Genomic DNA, 22308 nt, shown 5'->3' on the forward strand with positions numbered 1-22308 from the left:
ATGATATTTTCCCCATTTTTATTGTAAATATTTTATTCTTAAATTTTTCTATTTATATTTAAGCTATCTGTACTTGCTATGCTTTTCTTTTTTTTTTTTTGCTTTTTTATATATTTTTTCTTCTTACTATGTTTATTGTTATGCACCAAAACACACACAAGGCAAAGTCCTCATATGTGAAAATCTGAATCTGATCATCTTCATCAGTGACGACACAACAGCTTAAAAAACGTAACTGCACTAAACAAGATGCTTAAAATGATTCTTTCCTCACAGACTCAAAGATGTGTGACATAAAGCACAAACACACTACAAAGCTCTAAATGCAGCATATCTTGTAGTATAAAAAGGGCAAGTTAATAATTGGTACATGATGGCTGTGGAGCGGTTGCCTCTGACAGATTCTACTGAGGCCTCAAGCACAGAGAACAGCACTGAGATGTGATCAGGATCGTGGAGCTCCCGATGGAATGTGGAGAGTGAATGTGGGTCAACGTTCAGATGAAACTTGTTGAGACATGGGAAAATTAGGTTAAGGTGCCAGGTGAACTCCAGAGCTATTCTGATTACTTAACAGCCAGGTGCACATTCTCATGGTTGCCTCTGGGTGGACATGCTACCAACAGAAAATACAAAAGGCTTACAGTGTATTTTTAGCACCGTCATTGTCACAGAAACCAACAACAAAGACGAGAAGAAGCCTCAGCTACGCCACTTTGTGCACTGGACACACACACATCACATTTTTTGGCAGTGGATAGAAGAGTGGGTATTTTCAGATTTTACTAGGTGTTGTATTCCAAGGCAATTCCAGATCTATTAAACTTTCCTGTTGGCATACGCCTCGTTGGCCAATTAGTATTTTTTCCATTATGTTTAAGCCCAAACGTTAAAAAATAGGTTTCAAGTTTGTCTTAAAATCAACTTACACTGAGAGAAGTTTCTAGTTGCTGTAATGATTCTGGCTGAGAGAGATTCCTTCTCTAAGTGATTAGAGATAGGGTACCAAATCCATAGTTCTTGTTCTGCATAAAAACCCATACTGTAAGCAAGAGCTAATATGAGGCTTCAGCAGTCTGAGCCAATTGAAATGGATCTCGTCCAAAGATATTCATTTTAGTGAGTAAGTGGTTCACTATTCTTGAGTTCACCATGGCTCGGCAAAAAAACACAAACACAGCACTTGGGAAATTCCCCATTTGATTCAGAGATTGAGATTTTGTCCCCTATGTCTTACTCTCGATTTGCTTTTGGAGGGAATCTATTCATAGCCAATGTGGACAAGAGGAACAATTACAGTGACCAAAATGTAGTGTTCATGTAGGAAAGTGAGTGTTATTTTAATAAAACCTATCCTTCAATACTTTGCATCCAGGACAATCCAACAAGCTGATTTTCTCTGGACAACAAGTGAAACCACCTCCCTCCACAGTAGAGGAATATTTCTGCAGCACAAAATCACAACTAACGAGGGAATCAAGTGTTTAACTGTCGCTGATGTTTTTTGAATTATGTTTTACCACCTCCTCCCATCTGACTGTATCTGGGTGGCCAGTGCTCTGACCTGGTCATGAAGCCGAGACACTCCTGTGTTCCTGTAGCTGACTGGGTCTGGCCTTCGTCCTGGTTCTGTTTGGTTAGCTCGCCCAGCACGGGGCTCACCCCCAGCAACAGCAGGGCACAGCGGTGGATCACTGAGTTACAGGCAGCTGTGTACAGGTCCTGGCCCTCTGGGAGACCCGTACTGCCCCTCCTTCCCTCCTGAGACAGAATGGCGTCCTCCTCTCCTCCGCCTCCTCCTCCTCCTCCACCACTCCTGGAAACAGAGCCGGAGCCCAGGCCTGTGCTGCTGCTAGCTCGCTCTCTGTCCCGACTGCGAGCCACCTCCCGCGCTGAGAGGAAACATTGAAAGATTTCTGTGTTGTGCGATAGGCACATACACGCACACACACACACAAAACACACAGAATGCTGGGTTAGAGGACGAGCAGCCGCCGCGTAACGCACCCACGGTTTACCAGAGTGCAAAGTTTAAAACCAAAGCTCAAGCAAATGCACCACACCGAAAAGACACTGTCACATTCACCTACATTTCAGAAGAACTGTCTCTCCATCACAATTATGAAAATTATATTTTACAGCTGAACATCCCACTGATGTGTGAGCGTGAGGACTTTCTCACTACTGTTCATCAGAGGCCACATTTAGCAAAATTACACATGCTAATCGTCACATGCTATGAAAACACAATATGTTTGAAACACCATTCTTTCCATGAAACTAACTGGTGAACTGCTTCTCATGTTTTTGGTTACAGTGGCTTCCTATCAAATAAATTACACTAATAACAGTAAGAGAAATGTAAATAATCACTTACACAGCTGAACTGCTTTGTCATTTTGAAAACTTCTTAGGACTACAAGTCAATGTTTTAATTATTTATTAAATGAATAATTATAATAATATTAACATGAAGTGGATAATTCACCAGTTTAATAAACATAATCATAAAGATGAGATAGATTTTTACAGGCTTGAATGAACTGAAAAATACATTATATCATTAAATTATATGCCGAATGTTTCTGATGATTTGCACACTGAAAGCATAAAAGCACACAACTCCAGGCAGATGCACTTACTTCCAGCCGTCATTACTTCATGCTCCCTGTCCTCCTCCTCATCGTCTTGCTCCTGATGGCCCTCCTCTCTCTCGCGGTCGGCTCTCTCTTCCAGCTCTGCCTCCTCGTCAATGGTGCGTGTGAACGAGTGCTCCTGAGGGTCCATGTCCAGAGAGTCCTGATTGTCTGAAATCTGACCATGTGAAAACAAATTACATATATGAGTGACTGTGGAAATCGTTTTGTTTCATGACCAAAACAGCGATTAGCAGAGAAAGTGTTGAATTAGAGAAGAAAATTGTTAAACAATATGCAAAGAACAGGTGGTCTCACTGGTGTCTGAGAGCAGAGACAGACACACAGATAATTCACAGGTATATATTATACATTTTCACATTTAAGAAACGCAATCTTATAAAATGTTCCTGTGAAATAAGAAAATGTAACTTTGTAGTTTTTGGATTCATTATGATGATAATGTTAAAGATCATAAAGGTGAATGCAAATGCGCATGTTTGAATGTAACTTTACTCACCCTCCTCTCACGTGAAGATGATCGGGTCTGGATGAAGTCCATATTCTTACAGGCCAACAAACGGTTTCGGACTTTATAAACACTGCGATAGACCTCTGCGAGGGACTTGGATGGTTGGTACCTAATGGGAAATTAAAAATATACTTGTGATGTTTAATTCAGGCTGGTTCTATGGAACACTGTGTAAACCTTTAATCCGATGTATTGTATCATATTACCGTACCTGCCCTCTCCACAGGCTTGGCCCAGCAGCCCTGTGTGCTTCAACAGGGCTGCCAACACAAACCGGGACACAGTGTCCAACAGAGACTCATTACTGAGAGACGCATTGTCCCAGTCTGCAACAGAAGACACAGCACAGTCAGTACACTGTCAGGTACATTTCAGGGCTATTTACTTTAGCACAGAGACAATGGAATTCATTATAAGCCTAGTCCAATGGCAGACCTTTGCTGATGGCATAGTCCTGCAAGTTGATCCAGAGGCTGTTGGCAGGTTCTTTAGAGGAACCCAGAGCCAAATCCACCAAGACGCTCAAGTCAGGACGCAGCGTGCAGTCAAAGGGCTTCTGCTCCTCATTACCAGACAGTGCTGCCTCCAACAAAGAGCTGATGCAGGTGTCTGAAGGAAAACAAGTGAACAAATATTCATCATCTGAACAAATCGCAGAGGAAACAACAGATTAACAGTGGGATAAAGGGGCAAAAAGAGAAACACAATCCATCTCTAAAAGTCAAAGAGCAGAATGAGTCCACTGAGAAAGTCTGAGTACAAAATATCCTGCTGGAATTTAAATTCACATCACTAAACTGCTCATGCTGTTACCAGTGTTCAACAATTAAAGTCACAGTGTTGTATCTGTCCCCTCCCTACCAAGCTGTGGGATGTCCATCTCCAAGCCGTTGCTGAAGAGGGGTGTTTTGAGCCAGTAAGCAGTATCCTGTTCCTCCAGAGAGGTAGGAGCTCCCTGCAGCATCCCACCAAGGCATCGGCCTACCAGCAGGGCGACTGTCCTCTCCAGGTCCACGAGCCACACCCAGGACAGCGCCGGCTGGGGCAGGGACATTCCTGAGGCTGGCTCAGCAAAGTCAGAGGTTCCTGGAAAGTTAGAAAGGGGGATAGCATAAATTCAACTGCCCAGAAATATAAGACTTTAAGGTGATATGTGTATAAGGTGTTGAGAGCCCTACAATGGGTCCGCTATGGTGAACATGTTGAACAGCCTCAGTGGGACCCCAAACCTTGAAAGAGTTACAGCCATGTATTATCTAGAAAACTACAAAACCAGAGTCTTAAATTACATTTGTTGCTCACTTGGCAACGGTTCACAAACCAAAACGTCTTGAGGACGATGCTAAAGTCTTTGAGTAGAGCCAGTGCAACACACAACAAACACATACATAGCTTTAATGCAAATTCACTTTACTGATCAAATTTTGTCACAAGCATGTGGGACTGAAGCTGACCTGGCCTGTTACAGTCTGTGCAGAGTTTATAGAACATGGTAGGGTTTGGGTGGATTCAAAATGAAATATCTCGATACAGTCCAGCTGAAATATAATATAATAATATTATTGTATGTGTTTCAGGTTGTTTTTTTAATAATATTCAATTTTAATTACATAATTACATAATTTTTCTGCGATATTATTAAAAATACTGCATATGGCAGGAAATATCGCAATATTCAGTATTATCAAATATCGACCCAAGTCTAGTACATGGCATTCAAAGGTTATCCTTGAATTTACTTGTAAAAGTCCAGTGGGGGCACCGCGGTGGATCACCTGGTAGAGAGCGTACCACATATGCTTACACAGCGGCCATGGGTTCGAATCCGACCCGCGGCCCTTTGCTGCATGTCATCCCCGCTCTCTCTCCCCAACTTTACTGTCTCCATCACAATAAAGGCAAAAATGCCCCAAAAAATAACTTTAAATACATAAATAAAATAAAAGACCAGTGTGTTAAGGAACGCTGATGGATTTTCCAAGGAACACAGACACACACATATCCCAACACAGCGAATTCAAAACTTCATTCACAAGAAAAACCAACAAACAGCGACAATGAACATTATTGTTCAGTAAATATGTTTTTGACAGAGATGATTTTGACACTAAGTGATACAACAGCTAATGGACTGTCGTAAAGCAGCCACAGCAGACTGGAAAAGCTCGTGAGTAGACCCTTAATCAAGACAAGAAAAGCTCCTTGTTTCAGGCTCACCATGAAGAGGCCACTGCAGCTCCTGGTCCTCCAGAGGGGACGCAGCAGGCAGCAGTCTGTTGAGCCGGTCCAGAGGAGGGAGCAGGTCCAATAGGTGGCTCAGCAGAGGCCTCGCCACTGACACCGGAAGCAGCAGCAAGGAGTTGATTATCTGGCACAGCATGCTGCCTGCTGCTGATACGTAGATCACTTCTGGAGATGACAGAAACAAGATTAGCATTTTAAGTTTCAAAAATTACAAGGAATTAATGACAAAAGACTGAAATGACAACGTCAAGTGTAAAATTTCAGATTATTGGGAGTTTCTGGATCAGACAAGCAAAAATTGCAAAGGGGTAATGAAAGAATTCTTATTCCTATCACTTAACATTAATGTGAAAAAAATTATGCTCTTCAGGTTGGTGTCAAAATAATTAACCTTACAAAAATTCACCTTATTTCTGCATGTTGATACAATTTATTTAAAGGGGCATGTTTTATTACTTTTAAAGACCCGAAGGTATTATTGATTTGACATTAGCAGCATGACGCAAACTGTGAAAAAACAAAGCATGAATGGAATAAAGTGAACCTAAGATTCTAGGAAAGATCAATATAGAAACGGAGATAATGAAAGTGTTTTACAATGAGAAGGCAAAGGTTAACAGGCAGAGGTCAAAATAGCAAGCGGATGAGAGGTGAGGAGGCACGTCTGCCCTGCTGCAGAAGTAATTAACTGCTCATCTTCACCTTGTAGCTTTTCTCGTATGCTGCCATTCCAAGAACTCTCCTTTATCAAAGTGGCTGAGCGGGAGAAGATATCTGTGGCATGGGGCAGCAGGAGCTGCAGATGCTTGTGGAGCAAAGCCACACTGCTGGAATTCTACAGAAAAACACAGAGATCACATTGTTTTAATACATTAGATATACTTTTGCGATTTTTTTTAAACTGAACTCTCTGACCTTAAGACAGTTAATCGCTGTCTGAGAAAATGAAATGTAGTTAACATGAGGAACATCCTGAAAATACATACTTACAAAACTTCATACATCTGCAAAGCCACTGAAATCTCACTCACTTTGTCAAGAATTAGCTCATGAAAAAGCCGTGCAACTAAGAGTTACTTTGTTTCGCGCATCAGAAATGAAAACTACTTACATATTTTCTCTTAGGCAATTTAATGCCAATATCCGGCTTCATTAACATCAACATGTGAGTTCTGAAATTAGTTGTGCCAGTAAAAAGTGAATAACTTCATCAAATTCAATCATCACGGGGAATCTGCCTTTCAAGTCTGTGTAATACAAACTGAGACATTATGATGTAATCCCACCAGTGTCACAAGAGGGCATTAGTCACATGATCCTACTGGCACAGGACCGGGAAGTTTAAACAAATGCATTTTTTGATTGTGTAATTGCCAGTTCCCCGATCATAAAAGTGTAATATACAGTAGGTAAAAGAGAGTCAACATGTACAGCTATAAACACAGGGACAGTGGAGAGTCCATACCTCGGTGACAGAGTTAATGTGGCAGTATGCTAACAGCTGCTTCTGAAGGGAGCAGAGGAGTTGGTGAAGGTGAGCTGGCTGACTGCTGTCAGAGGAGGACATGCCCTGCTGCAGCTTATCACTGTTCTTCTCCAGCTCCCCAAACGCCTGATCCTGTACCCCACACACACACACACACACACACACACACACACACACACACACACACACACACACACACACACACACACACACACACAAATCAGATATGAATAAGTATACTTGGTCAATGAGATGCATCTTCAGGGTTAATTTATGAATCCAAACATGCATATAAAACAGCTCTGACTGTTTTATAGCCAAAGAGAACTGAGTCCTGAAAATGGTTGTTTTCATAGCTGACAGTTTTCAGCAAGTTGTCAAGTTAAAACTGGTTATGAAAATTACAGAAGAGACATCAAATGAATCCAGAACTGGACCCTGTGATTTTGATGCCCAAATTAAGCAAATATATTTTTTAAATTGGCCATTTCTGTACCTGATTGCTCCACCTAAAAGCCTTACATTTGTTTTCACCCCTGGATTCACTTTGTTAAACCAATATTTTCCCTCACAGTTTCTATTCATACAAAAGGAATATAATAGAGCATGAGCTAATTAAAGGGCTGAAAATTAGAATTTCCTCATGAGTTACACAGAATCATTATTTGTTCCACACCCAGTTTTTATAATCTGTATTCTTGGTATTTCCCAGTTTAGACCACCAAAATTTAATTTCATCCAAACAAGTACTCCTTTTGTTCAATTATATTTATTTATCTAGCCATGGTTTTTCCATTCGCAATTTTCCCTGAACAGAAAGGAGTTCTAGAGATGAAGAAAGGGGAAAGAAAAAGCAGAAAGAAAAATAGACCAAAGGCAATGACTCAAATGTGGAGAGCACTGCAGTCTAATCATCATTCATTGCTCAGGCCCGCATAATCACACACATTGGAAAACAGCCTTTGTGTTACAATCAATAAAATGGCGTCTTCAGAGAGAGAGAGGCACAGGAGCCAAGCCACTGCAGTGCCAGGAAAAGAGCCAGCAGGTGCTCATAACAAAGGATAACATATGACTCATGCTCTGCCTCCAGCACTCGAATATTGAGAGAAGAAGGAGACATGGAGAGATGATTAAAACGATGGTGCTCTATATGTTGGACTCTGCTGATGACTTCCTTCCTGAGTAATTTCTACATCTGTCAATTCTAAATAGACCATGATGATGCCACATCTAAGAGTCTGTTATTGAATAGTGCACATCCTAAAATCAGCAAGACAAATCTGCTCTCCGACTTGTACCAATCTAGCTCCAAACTTACAGTATAAAAGCCCAGATTCCTGAGCAGCGTCTTCATGAGGATTTCAGCCAGGTGGGTGTCAGGATGGCCCGTGGTGGCGCTGTAGGTGGGGTCTGGGGAAGCTGTAAAGCCCGAGCCAGATGAAAGCACCTCAGGGCCATCAGCAGGAGAGCTGTAACCCAGGAGCGAGGCCACGTGGGTGTGGTCCTGGAGACTGGTCAGGATGATGTCGAGCTGCATCCTCTGTGGCACAAACAAACATATATTCCAGAAAACATAAAGATTCAACAGAACCAAGCAACACTATGTGGCATGTTGGTACAGCGGGTTCACACTGAGGACAACACCAGGTCATTCACCAGATATTTACTTTGTTTAGAATCCGGTAATCGGGGAAATAAGGCCAATGTCAACAAGTTTGTGCAAGAAGAAAAGTCGACCTCAGCTGGGGAGGTTATCTCAAACCGCACAAATTTCAACAACAGCTAATAACATTTCTGTTTCTTGTTTCCTTTATAATGGCGTTTTATTCCATGAACTACAAATACAACGAGTTATGTCAATTTTACAGTGGCCACGCATTCATTTTGAAATGATGAACAGCAATTAGCCCTGATGGAAGAGTAGTTCAATGTTGGAAATATACATATTACCATTCTTGCCATGAGTTAGATGAGAATATCAATACCACTCTCATATCTGTTCATTGAATATAAGGTTGTAGCCGGCAGCCAGTTAGCTTGGTTAGAAATAGCTAACTGGCTAATGTTGAGTTCTAGGATCTTTTCACTTGATTAATTTGTGATCTTAAGTCTCTGAGTATCTTGAAAAGCAGATATGTACAGAGTAAACAAACAACATACAACAGGTTAAGCAGTGAACTCTAGAGGTGACTTGACCTTCGGACAGTGCTCTGCTAGCTGCTGCTGCCTGTAGCTTCATATTTACCAAACAGACATGAGAGTGGTGTCAATCTTCTCACCTAACCCGGTAAGAAACCGGATGAGCATACTTCCCAAAATGTCCAGCTCTTCCTTTAAAAGCACGATTTACAACCATGCACAAGTTTCCACTCTCTGGAGATTTTATTTGAAAGTCCACAAGAATTTACATTTTAAACAGTTCCCTCCTAAGCAGCAGCCTCCATTGTTGAATTCAATGGAAAGTTTTAATGCTAGACTACCAAGCAGGCCTGTTGGGAACACAGAGTCCTGTGCTCGAGGCATCTTTGTCAGAACTTTGTGGCTGAAAGAGACCACTTACAGGAAGCAAGCGCAGCCTTTTACTCTGCCCATACAACCAACCAAACAAAGTGGCCCTTTAACCAAGAGCTCACACTGTAAACGCTGCATCAATCATCCATCATTGACCAAAAATTTTCTGTGTAGAAGTCCCAGCAACTTGGGCATTGGTTAATCCATACACATCTTACAGACTGGTTGTTACAGGTTCAGAAAACCAGAAGTGTTCACAACTGCTGATTTTAAATCCACATTTCAAAAAGCAGGACGGCAGCTCTATCTGTGTACTAAGCAGCAGAAGGTACCTGTCCTTTGGAGAGACTCTCCCATCTGTCGGGGCCCTGAGGCAGCAAGGAGTGAAGAAGCTCCATCCTCTCTCTCAGTGGAGGCAGCAGCATGGTCGCCCCCACAGACAGCGTCTCAATCACCGCCTGATGGGACAAACACGCACCCACAGTTTGTCACTGATTCATGTCATGTGATAAAGACCTACAGATTTAAAACCTGTTGACAAGACAATACTGTCTCACTCTTATCCTAGGACAAGACGGGACAGGAGAGGACGGGACAAGACGGGACAAGACGGGACAGGACAGGACAGATGTTTTCAAGGCAACATGAAATAAAAAGCACAAGGCATCACAAGAAATATTCAGAACAGTTCCACAGTGAATACAAGCATTTTTCTGAATACAAAAAGAACAGTCAAGGAATGACTTTGCGATCTCTGAGTGTTTCTCAGAAAATAATCATCATGATTTGTATGAAACAAAGTTTTACAGGATTTGCATGAGTCTGACAGTGTCCAAATACAGAGGAGAATGTATGAACTGAACAAATATTAAGGTGGACTTTTTCACAACAAAAAGAGAAGCCATTTGGGAAGATGTTTCTATATTTTAAATGCTGAAACATTTTGTTGATAAACAGATTAGTCGATTGATGCATTGAGCATGTTACTCCTCTCTTACCTCTTGAATCTCATCTGGCACAGAGGAGTCCATCAGCCTGAAGAGCAGGTTCCTCAGGGGCCTGGCCTGCCGCCCTAAGATACTGGTGGCCACACCCCCAGCCAGAGCCAGAGCCAGATGATTGGACAAAAGCCGAAGGCACAGCTTGAGGAAGTTATGATGCTCCCTGCAAATACATAAAACAAATTATTTAGAATTTGCTTGAGCTATATTCCAAATCTATTCATACTTAAACATATTTATCATTTGATGCACAACTAGAAAACTGAAGAGGAAAGAAGGTGTATTGACAAGAGAAACTGTAAAGCAAACAAGTATAAGGAATTTGCGAGTGCTAGAAACAGACCAGGGGAAAAAACAACTGTTGTAAATCTGCCTTCTCTAATTTCCTTCCTTCTCGTTCAGTCTGATTGCCGTGGCTGTCACTAGTGGTGATGGTGGTTTACAGGCTGTGTGTGTACCTACCTGGATGAGGGGAAGGGAAGAGGGGGAACTTCACTGTTGATGCCATCACAGTAGCGCTCAAGGAAGGAGCGCAAGTGGGAAAAGGTACTTTCCTCGAGGTCGACGCAGTATGGTCTGTGCCAAGCCACCACTTGTCTGGAGAGTCAGAGAGGAAATGTTAACAAGACATTAAAACTCTGGAGGGACACAGTGATGTTGCTTAGACAGTAGTTCATATTTACACTGACAAATCAATTACAGAAGAATTTACTTAGTTTAATCTTTTTAAGTAACTCCAGCTATTTAGTATTGTGCTTTCATTATTAGGGCTGAACGACATGCAAAAACCCATCATATTGTGATTATTTCAGCAGACATTAAGATTGCAATACGAGTCATGATTTCAGTTGGAATGGTCAGTTTTGCATCTCATTTTCACTGAAGAAAATATTTTACCTTTATCAAAAAGAAAAAAACTGCAGCTCCTGTGATTTGGATATTGCCCTTGGTCAAATCGCCATTTCCAAAATATTTCATTTAATTGTTAAACCCTAATCAACTGTTGTCGCTTCTGTGTCTGTATCATACAATCAGCACACAAACAGCGTGATCCTTCCAGTTGTAACGGGGGGGGGGGGGGGGGGGGGGGGGGGGGGGGGGGGGGGGGGGGGGGGTCACACACACAGTTACTGACCTTTGTCTTATATTACACAATCTCCATTGAGCACAGAAGACCTGGGATGTGGTGACATCAGCACTCGCCTTAACCCCCTCCCTCCCCCCACGTGAATATCCTGGATTTCCTACAAAATCCAGGATATTGTCAAAGTTACCTGACCTATGCTCTGTGTGTTTACTCTGCTGGTAACTGACCTGTCTCTGGGCAGGGCTGTCCAGGCCAGGCTGTGAGAGGTGCCGGCTGAGATCTGCTGAATGGCGACTCCATCCAGGCCAACGACCTTCTTGGGCTTGGTGATCGGCCCTGTGGAGTTCCCCTGGCCACACTGGCCCATGGAGTTGTTGCCCCAAGCATATACCTCATTGTCTAGATGGTGATTGAGTTGAAGACAAGTAATGTGATTTTAGATACGGCTGAGATAATAATTATTATTGTATTATTATTATTACGTAGTATATATGAAAACACTAAATAATGACATCGTAGAATTTGTACTGCACATAGCTGAAACATGATTTTATTTATTAAGTCCTACAGCTGCAGGGCTTATGTATTAGCTTAAACAAATTTGGTCTATGTATTTGCTATTACATCATGCTACTTGCGACAGTCCTGTCACATGTTTAACAAACACATAATCTCGCTGTGTCAGCAGAGTAGCATTTACTGACAAACTGTGAGTGACAGAGGCAATGGCTTTAGTATCTACTGTAACACTGAGAGCTGATCAATGACAGCATGCAAACTTGTTTGTAGTTAACCATCTACAGAGAAGAGAGAGACAGAGGGTATGAGAAAGCAAGAACATGAAAAAGATAAAGACAAATACCATGCGACAGGGCCAGACAGTGACTGTCCCCTATAGATATATCCACCACCCTGGTGGTAGCCAGCTCCTCGATTAGCTTGGGTCTGAGTGCTGTGGCCTCAGAAGAACCACACCCCAGGCAGGCACCACAACCCCAAGCATACACCTAAAAACAAGAGGCATGAATTAACTTTAGCAGAGGATTTCTGCTATTCACACTGCAAAGCGTTGTATGTATCTTTGTTCTTTCTCCAGACAAAAACTATCTTGATGAGAAAACAGCAAGGCCACATCTTTAAGACAAAGCCATGAAAGAAGAGCTGTTACATAACAGGTCCTGACCTTAAAATATATCACTGTCAATGTCCAACCAGCTGTCGGTAGGAACGCATAAACAGCTGCATGAAATTCCCTCTTTGGGACAAATGCTAAAGAACAAACCGCAGCTTCTATTCTTGGTTACCAATGCAGGAATAATGTCCTACCTGTCCAGTGGAAGTTAAGGCAAGAGACGACTGGCTTCCAGCACACACTTTCCTGATGAACATCCCCTGCAGGGCCTCCACTACTTTTGGCTTGTAGACTCGATTAGTATCACCATGACCAAGTTTTCCTACAGGACAACACATTATTTTCCTAAGACTGACTTATATATACATTTATATTATAGCACATATGCACATTGTAGTAACGTGCAACTGTTCGGCATTCACGTAGACCAGAACATGAAAACTAACTTCTTAGACATCCAGAGCATATACAAAAGATTAAAGTATTATGTGCACAAACTGTGGAAATGCCATATTCTGCCATTCTTCTTCTTCTTCCATATTCTCCTCATATTTAAATTGAATACTTCAAATACAGAAAATGTATTTACTAGCATTTATTTATAGAATTAATTTTTAAATGAAACATTCAAAATAGACATCAAACAATGAAGTAAGTCATGGTGAAGGGTTTACACACCATTGTCCCCTCCTCCGAAGGACCACACAGTCCGTCCATCCTTTGACAGTGCGATAGTATGGGAGCTACCACATGACACCTCTCCCACATTGCTGATGTCTTTGACTAGGGTAGGAATGTTTCGGCTGTTGCTGTCACCGTGACCTGTGATCCCAAGCGATGAAAAAAGTGGTTTACACATGGAGATTATAGAAAACACACACACAAAAAAGTTTTTTCTTGTGTGAGTTTGGGGTGAAAAGGTCGACACATACAATTGGCCTCTGGTGTGTGTCAACACACCTAAACTAGTTGTTTTCTATGTAAGTTTGCACAGCAGCAACGTGATAGGATACTCCACTGTCCAAACTGCCGGCACTGACTCTGACTACTACTTCTGCTTGTATGATGCGTTCGGTGTGTGCTATATGCATCAGTTAAAGTGACACAATGCCACACAGTGATAGAGGGTGTTGGTCACTCAACAGATTATAAGTCCCTCTCAAGCTAATTTGTGATTTTGGGCCATATAGATAAAAATCAGTAAAATAAATAAGATTCCAGTCGTTCTGAACATTAGAGATTGTGTATGTTGTTTTAGGAGCGTTACATTCTGGGTAGCAGGAAGTCATGTGGTGTGTATGCCGTTACCATCCCCTGATAATTCACTTCCTTTCAATGTAATTTGTGTAAAAGTGCCACTTATAATGATAAACATGACCCAACTCCCAAAATTGAAAAATGACACTGCTGAATCAAGTAAACATACTGTAGCTTTTAACCAGAAACTGTCCCAACAAACAGAGAAACACATACTGTAAAATGACTGTAAGAGGAAGAACACCTCATGTCATAATGTCCCCTGTTATAATTTGTTTAGAAGTTTTGATGCCCAAAAACAGACAATCAGTGCAACCATAATGGGAACAATATTATATTAGGAGAAACCAGTTCAGAAACCTACCTAATCTTCCAAAATCTCCTTCACCCCATGTGTACAGCTCTCCATCCTCGCTGACTGCAGCACTGTGTCTGTAGCCAGCAGACACACACACCACCACCTGACACAAAAACAAAAGCCGCACACATCATCATACGCTGTTAATACCAGTAAACACACAAGCAAAAAGAATTTCCATTATCTATTTTAAAAATAAGAGGCAAAGCAGAAAGGAGCTAAAAGCTAAAAGCAAACAGTACATTCCCAATGTACTGGATTTAAAAAGCTGAAATGTGAATACCATGTGAATAAAATACCATGTGTCAAGTTGTACTCGAATGCTGGCTGAAACCCTACCTTCCCCTGCAGTGGACCTTGGATAAGTTTAGGGTATTTCTGTGTTGAGCTGTTCCCGTGACCCAGTTTGCCATAATCACCGTCACCCCAGCTGAACACCTCACCCTCCGTAGTGAAGGCCAGCGTGTGGCCATCTGAGCCCTTGGACGATGACACCTTCTTGATGGCACGGTGGGGTTCAAAGGTCAGCTTCTTGAGCGTTGACTGGTTGTTGGAGTCCCCGAGGCCCAGGCGGCCGTAGCTGCCCTTCCCGCAGGCCCGAACAGAGCCGTCAGAAGAGATCACAAAAGTGCAGTACTGGCCTGCCTCGATCTGCAGAGGAGGTGAAAAGTTGAGTATCTGTGTGTGATCAAAGACTGCAGGCTGACTCAGCATCCTCATACACTGTCATCTGACTGTTATGCTACAGTGTATTGCTACAGAATACCATTTCGACCATCAGCCATATCATAGTCAATGATAATTATCTGTAAATTCCAATAAGATATTTAATAGTATCCACAACTATTTCATTATAGTTTTTATTCAGTTTCAGTTGCATTTTTGATTTTCCCCTTTATTCATAACATCAGACCCAGAAAAAACAGTTTATAACCCGCAGAAAATCCTCATAAGTCACAGTGCACATCATTAGTCATACAGTAACATAAAGGGTGAGGACAAAGAGAGAAGCACTGTGGGTCGGAAAAATGTGAATTATATGGTTTGTAATTGTCTGTTATTTTCAGAAAGGCATTTATTTCCTCTCCTAATAGAAAACATTGTAGCAGATAAATAAGAAACAGGATGTTGTCTGTTCCTCCGTCTTGAAGAGTCTCTTCCTATCTGTAACAAATACGGCCTTGATCTACAAATGTAAATTTCCTGTGGAAGCATCAGTGAAATTTGAAATTGAATGCATTATGTCACCATGTCTATGTAAAACCCCTATTTATGCTGATGAGTATAACTACAGCCTGCGTTAATTTTGATGGTCTAGCCTTTCACGAACAGCAACAGCAACAATGAAAGAGAGTGACAGCACGCTAGTCGCCACTTAATGAAGTCGGTCAAGTCTCGGCATGCGAAATGACCAATTATAGAAACATACCGAATGTACAGAAGGAAAAAAAAGAACAACCTATTTGCCATAACATAGAAAAATACCTTATGATAAATATAGGATTAACTTAATGTTTTGTTTCTCAACATGTGTAGACATACAGCTCTACAGCAAATGTGTGGACTGTTTCTTCTTACTGTCTGTGCATCAGCGAAGCTGGCAGCCAACTTAGGCTGTAAGATCTTCTCCTGCGTACCCTCCACCAGCTGGTGGCTGCTGTTACTGCCCCACACATACACCTCACAGGTTTCGGACACCACGGGTGCCTCGCCGGTCTGTATGCTGTCTGGACTGACACAGGTGCGAGAGTAATCTGATGCCATTCGACATACCTGGAATAAAACGAGATGATCACAGGAGTGTAGTATTATTTTCAAAATTAACACTCTAGATGACAGAAAACAACTATAGCAAAAAATAACCTCATCCTTATACACAAATGAATGTGTTATGATTAGAATAATGAAACAAAGTCCTGAATGTAAAATACGGCTTTAATCTCTTACTTCTTCAAACAGACAGAGCGCTGCCTCGTACAGTGAGCACAGACCATCAGACGTCCTTGTGGGTTCTCGCCACTGGCTGCGATCTGCTGAGGAGCCCTGAGACAATCACATACACAAATCGCTGTTTATGACCATGCATGGCTTCAAACCAATTACAGTGTAAACAATACACTCAACACTATGGAGCCATAACAACAGACCGCAATAAAGTAACATTAAATTACTCAGTTCCGAAAAGCAGCCCACATCACATGATGCATTTTAGAGAACCAAAACTCTGATATACTTATATAACATCTATGAGTCTGACTAAAGATTTCTTATATCATCAAGTGTTTATTTCCAGCCTGTATGTTGTTGGTGTGAATTCACTTTAGGAGCAGTCTTTCCTGATCATTTCCAAGTAAAAACACAATACAAGTTTCTACTGTTCTATAACAGCTTTACTTAAAGATGAGAAACCACTGTTTGAATGAATAATGTCTAATTTAATACTCAGTTGAAGGAGCATAGCATTTTTAATCCCATTTAACAGTTTAGAGAAAAGAGAAGCTGTTGAGGCTACTGTGTGTTTGACATTAGCAGAAGGTATAAAATTGGCTGCATTCTGGTTTGACTTATTAAACCACTAAAAACTTCCCTGCCTGTATTATTAATGTTTACTTACCAAAGAGCGTCTCATCTGCATGAGGATGTTCATGAAACAATCATAGCCAATGAGGCCCTCTTGATTCTGTAGCACCTTATTCTGCTCCATAGTACTGACCACAGCTGATGCGGCCAACGCCATCTCAATCCACTCCAGCAAGTAGCGCAGCGAACCCCTCTGGGAGGCCAGCCCTAGCAGTAGCTCTGAGGCAAGGCGCCGCCCTAAAATATCCGCCCCAGAATTCGGCATGGTTACCCCCTTCAGAAAGGTGGTGACCTGGGCCAGGCAGTCCAGGCCCATTGGGGGGATCTTGCTCTCGTTGGCCAGAGAGAGGGGTGGCAGGGAGCTAACCACATCAATGGCTGTGTGAATGACATCATTACACAAGTTTATGTTGCCCCCAGGGCCTCCACCAGGACCGGGTGGAGGAGGCATCATCCAGCTTTGGCGCAGGAGAGCAAAAAGAAGGCTGAGGCCCGTGCGGACACCCATCTCAATGAGGGCATCAGTGCTGGAGCGTGGCCGCTCGCTGACAGAGTGCAGATCAGCCGAGCCCGAGTTGTTCTCTGGAGAGTGCTGCTGCTGCTTGACCTTTCCTTTGTCATGGTACTTGTTGGAAAGTGCGTAGAAGATACGCTGGAGCACCAGCACACGTTTGCGCAGCGCAGCAGCAAAGGGCGAGTCAGAGCAGACCATCTTGGCCAAGGCCAACTGGCTGCTGAGTAGAGCATCCAGGTAGTGCTCCTGCTCATCGCTGGAGAGGGATTCCCGCTCAAAGTCTGGGAGCTGGGGGCCCTTCAGACATAGCACCTGCTGGGGCAGCAGAACAACCTCTTTGTTGGCCAGCAGCTTTGAGTAGAGCACTGAAACTCCCTCCCGTGTGGCTATTGACTCGCTGTCCTCTGTGATCCATGAGCTGTTTAGGTGCTCCAGCCATTTGAGCTTCACCGGGGGGATCATTAAAGCCATGGCATGTCACTCTGGAGCCATCAGTCCTGAAAACACGCAGGGGACATCACATAACATGTTAAAATCAAGTTTGCAAATAGAAATTTCTACATCAAACACATGAGTTGGATAAATTTGTTTTTATGTCCAGTCTTTTCTAAAAGTGCCATATAAAACTCCAGTTTGCTAAATTCTTCTAGGAGCCTCAAATAAATTAACACTTTAATGGAAATTCATGTGATGTAAGATAAAGAAACAAACACTTTCCTTATAATGGACATGTGTAGATATGACCCATTACATTACAAACAAAAGATAGCCCGGGTTATGTATATCAACCCCTCCCTCAGCAGAGTTTAACCTACAGAACTGGGCAGTCTGCTGACTGAAGCTTTATGCAGTATAACATCTTTTAAACATACTGGTTATGTTGCTGTGTTTTGTTCAAATCATTAACTTATACTAAAAATACGCATCACGTGAGTGAGCAACACTGTTTATAGAAGTAGACAAACACATACATTACTGAGCTAAATAAAGATCATGACAATTCATTAAAGGCAGATTTGTTTGTGTCTGTGTGTGGTAATTGGGGAACTGAGGTGTTATGAACAACTACCTGTGCAACCAAGCATATTATGCTTTGCAATAAATGCTGCACTTAACAATGTGGTCCAAAGGATTCTCCAGCAATAATCATTCACCAGCACTATCGCTTATTTATAATTGCACTAAGATGTTTCAGAGCCAGAAGACAATGCAGCTGCTGAGCGAGGTTGTGACATTTCCTGCTGTATTCGATTACACTGTATTTCCATATATAAACTAGGTTGGATCTTTCAAAATTATACAAGCCAAAGCAATGTCACCATGGACAAATGGTCAACAACTCTTTGAGTTAAATCAACAAAAACTGAATATTTAACATTTACAGAGTGGTTTACATAAACAGTTACAGATTAGATCCCTCATAGTTTATCTTACTGCTGAAATAAAACCCCACTCAGACAAAGCGCCTCCGCTGATTTATTTGACTTGTTAACATTAACTGACAGATCTTGTCAGTCCACATGTAATTTACCCTATAGTTATTATAGGGTAGTTTACCCTATAGTTATTATAGTTTATAGTTTACCCTATAGTTATTATAGGGTAACTACATGTGGACTGACAAGATCTGTCAGGAAACAGATTATGGGAGGCATTGGCAGCCTTGGTGCTATCAGTCTGGCGATATAGTGTTGGGGTAAATTAATAAAGGATCAGGACGTGGTATGATTTTTGCACATCCCATACCAGTTATGAACACAAAAACAGCCACATATCTTGCTCAAACACAAAAAATCTGACAACACTGAAATGACTTTCTCACAGGAGAATCAGAAGGTCATATTACATTATGCAACCTGAACACAGCATACATAGCAACTGCAAATTTGACTTTAAAGAAAGCATATTTGTAAAAATGGTATGGAATTAGATAGATGATGTGTGTGATATGTGAACTGCAAGACTGTGACAAACTGAACATGCAAATGTTGCAGACTTTAACCAAAATACACATATTTATCCAAGATATCCCATGCATTTTTTCAAAATCATGTTTTCTAATCCATAATTTCTGGAGCTGTGGTTCAACGTCTGCAGGTCAGCACACTCGTTAATGTCAATGACGGATTTCTGAATTCACTACAGCCAGATCCAAAGTAAATCTCATGTTTATCATTGTCATTTTGAGCTCTCTTCCAGTCTTGGTGCCTGTTTTGCTCCAGTTTATGGTGAAGGTGAGTGGCTTTCTTCAGACACTCTTGATCTGATAAGGTATCAAGCAGCACTACAGCTGTTTAAGCAACTACAGTATGATCAGATGCGAGTAGCACCTAGAACGGGCCAGGTTAAAACTGGTTTAATTTTGGTTCTAGCTGAGATAGTTAGCACACAGCCAACCACCGGCAGATAAAATTAGACAGCTTGTACTGACACACAGCTGGCTTGAGAACAGAGTGGGTTGCTAACCTGCTTGTTGTTTCAGATTAGAAGCGTTAATCACCAGCAGCTAACAGTGACCTGACAGCATTCAGGAAACTGGAAAAACAACCACAAGACATGACATTTTACACGAGTTACGGTAGCAGCACCCTCACTAGCTTTAGTGGCAAACCAAGACGTTAAATGTTAAACCGTTGTCAGTTTGTTTTTGAAAGAAGCCGAGAAGACCGACTGAGAACTGAGGCTGCTGTTTACGTTAGCTAACGCGAGCTAACTTGTCTCACGTCACTCAGCTAGCAAAGCATAAAATACCTCAACACAGACCCAACACCCTAATGTGCAGGTATGACAGGGGGTTAATATAGAAGTAACGTGTTCATACCAGTATGCATACCTGTCCACAAAGCCCAACTCCATACAACATGAGCAATTTTGGCCAGTATTAGTCTGGCTTATCTGCTGTATCATAGCAGGTTAGCTTGCTAGCTCCACTTTCCTGACGCTAGCAAGAATAAAAGCTCGCTTACCAGTAAAAGGCCTCCTCCTCTTCTTTGCGTTGTGCTTACACGGGAGCGTAACTGCGCTTCATTGCATAAACGCGAACAGTTCAGTCAATATCCTTGCGCTTTGATAACGTTACTGTGAAAGGAGACAGAGCCATGCATGGACTTCCATGCCTCCGCCCGCCTCTCCCGTAGCTTCCACTGCAATGAGTCCGAGTAGCAGTCTGCTCAGTCCCAGCCCCTCGACGAGCCCCAGCCCCGGGCTGTGACGTTGAGACCCGTCTGTCTCTCTGTCTCCCGGTCTGCCTGCGTCTGTCTCTCTGACTCCTGTCCTGTCTGTCTGCACGCTGTGTGTGTGTGTGTGTGTGTGTGTGCTGTGAATGCTCATGCCATACAGTGGGTCATCCATGCTGTCACTGACCCCACAAAGACATAATGGGTCCAAAACAAACATGAGTTTACGCTCCCTTGTCAGTTCATTACGTTCATCCAGCAAAAACGAACTCAGCCTAATACAACAATCCTGCAACAAATCCTGCTTCATGAAGGTTATAATGTTCAGTTTGTGATGAAACTGTTTTTAAGAGGTGTTGATGCACCTTTATGGTTACTCTGGAGGCTGCTGTTGAATTGTAGCCTACTGCATTATAAGGACAGGTGCTTCTATTATTTTGTCCACCCCATTTACATCAAAGAGGGTAGAATAATATAAACACCTCCCAGAAACACACAGAAGCCAATTTTGTACTGTCGAAATATTACATCAACTTACCTCAAAACCATTTCTGTTGATTTTCTCTCACCAGTAAAATAATGTTGATGCCTTTTACCTGAGGGGGGCATCTCACCCCAGTATGTTGCCCTATGAACTTACAGTATGTTGCCCTATGAACCGGTCACTGAGTGTACTAGTCACTGGTTACAACAGTATGTGACCAACACTGCTCATAGCTAAATGTAATTTACAATATACAGTTTTGCTTGACAGTTTCACTACCAGAGGCACAGCTGGGTTACCAACTGGGTAAAGTAGGCATCTGTACTTCTGTCTGTATTTGTGAAAATGTGTTAAAAACTTGCACCATTCAATTGTGTATCAGTCCATACAGCAGCCTCAACTGATGGGTGACTTAGAGTTGTTAATAGAAATATGTTTATAAACAGTTATATGTGCCTACAACTACATTATAATGTGTTATTAACCATTTATTAAATGTCTATAAACTGCTTATAAATGCTAAATAGTGGAATTAAAGAGAAGTGCTACCTGTTGTGTTATGGTGACATTAATAGAAATTCTCCCAGTGGTGACATGATGTAAAGTCAAATGGTGTCTAAAGTGGGTTTTGTGGTTATCTCGGCAAAGCAGACAGAGGCCTGAGCTGCAGCTCCCACTTTATCTCAGCGGCATGTCCTATTCACTGTTTTTGTTTTTATTTTAGTAGTATTTTAGAGTGGGACAGGGCTGAGGACTGAGGGGGTGTCACTGTCAAGATGATCAACAAACAATGTTTGGATGAATTTGGTGGCACAAGTGGAGATTATTGTGGATCAGCTGTTTCAATAAACAATGAGCTACTCACTATTTGTTGAAGCATTAATCATCTCACTGTGTTTCGAAGAGGAAACAGCCTGACCCTGTACAACCCCTGCGAAGATTTCACCTTCCTATAACACACGTCTTTTTCGGTTTCCTGCTGTGTTTGTGTCTTCTGTTCTTGGGTAACTATAATTTCGAGTTGACTCAGTAGCAATTTTGTTTTTGTTGTTCACCTTGCACCTTTAGCAGTTTTTTGTCTTTCTTCAGAAAAAAACTATTTTAAAATTGTCACTATTTCTTTCTTCAGTTCATTCTTTTTGTTGTCTTCTTGCTCTCACTGGGTTCAGCTGCTTCATGTCAAGGATTATTCATAAAAACAGTCAAATCTTAACTTTAATAATGTCACAATAATAAGGCCCCAAGCAGACACTAAAATAATATATATTAGCTGACAGACACTCTCACGCCTGAGAGGCTGTTGCAGT

The 22308-nt window shown here is 41.9% G+C and overlaps 1 protein-coding gene across 1 annotated transcript in view; it reads right to left on the reverse strand.

Annotated features, from left to right (window-relative positions):
* The window catches only part of herc1 (HECT and RLD domain containing E3 ubiquitin protein ligase family member 1), a 57355-nt gene extending 36840 nt beyond the window's left edge, over positions 1 to 20515 (reverse strand). Inside the window, exons 1-23 of the mRNA XM_022748819.1 lie at positions 20308 to 20515; positions 16862 to 17838; positions 16195 to 16290; positions 15826 to 16020; positions 14587 to 14898; positions 14254 to 14350; positions 13311 to 13454; positions 12827 to 12954; positions 12363 to 12507; positions 11728 to 11899; positions 10876 to 11010; positions 10411 to 10576; positions 9745 to 9870; positions 8220 to 8441; positions 6878 to 7030; positions 6115 to 6247; positions 5386 to 5577; positions 4030 to 4254; positions 3604 to 3777; positions 3380 to 3494; positions 3157 to 3277; positions 2643 to 2814; positions 1565 to 1916 (exon numbers count right to left, since the gene is read on the reverse strand). Of these exons, the coding sequence (XP_022604540.1) occupies positions 1565 to 1916; positions 2643 to 2814; positions 3157 to 3277; positions 3380 to 3494; positions 3604 to 3777; positions 4030 to 4254; positions 5386 to 5577; positions 6115 to 6247; positions 6878 to 7030; positions 8220 to 8441; positions 9745 to 9870; positions 10411 to 10576; positions 10876 to 11010; positions 11728 to 11899; positions 12363 to 12507; positions 12827 to 12954; positions 13311 to 13454; positions 14254 to 14350; positions 14587 to 14898; positions 15826 to 16020; positions 16195 to 16290; positions 16862 to 17812 (4526 nt within the window). The 5' untranslated portion in view covers positions 17813 to 17838; positions 20308 to 20515. The remainder of the gene's footprint in view (positions 1 to 1564; positions 1917 to 2642; positions 2815 to 3156; positions 3278 to 3379; positions 3495 to 3603; positions 3778 to 4029; positions 4255 to 5385; positions 5578 to 6114; positions 6248 to 6877; positions 7031 to 8219; positions 8442 to 9744; positions 9871 to 10410; positions 10577 to 10875; positions 11011 to 11727; positions 11900 to 12362; positions 12508 to 12826; positions 12955 to 13310; positions 13455 to 14253; positions 14351 to 14586; positions 14899 to 15825; positions 16021 to 16194; positions 16291 to 16861; positions 17839 to 20307) is intronic.
* Positions 20516 to 22308: the final 1793 nt, after the last annotated feature.

This window comes from Seriola dumerili, unplaced genomic scaffold, assembly GCF_002260705.1.
Source record: "Seriola dumerili isolate Sdu_G_001 unplaced genomic scaffold, Sdu_1.0 BDQW01000011.1, whole genome shotgun sequence".
In the NCBI taxonomy this organism is placed as follows: domain Eukaryota; kingdom Metazoa; phylum Chordata; class Actinopteri; order Carangiformes; family Carangidae; genus Seriola; species Seriola dumerili.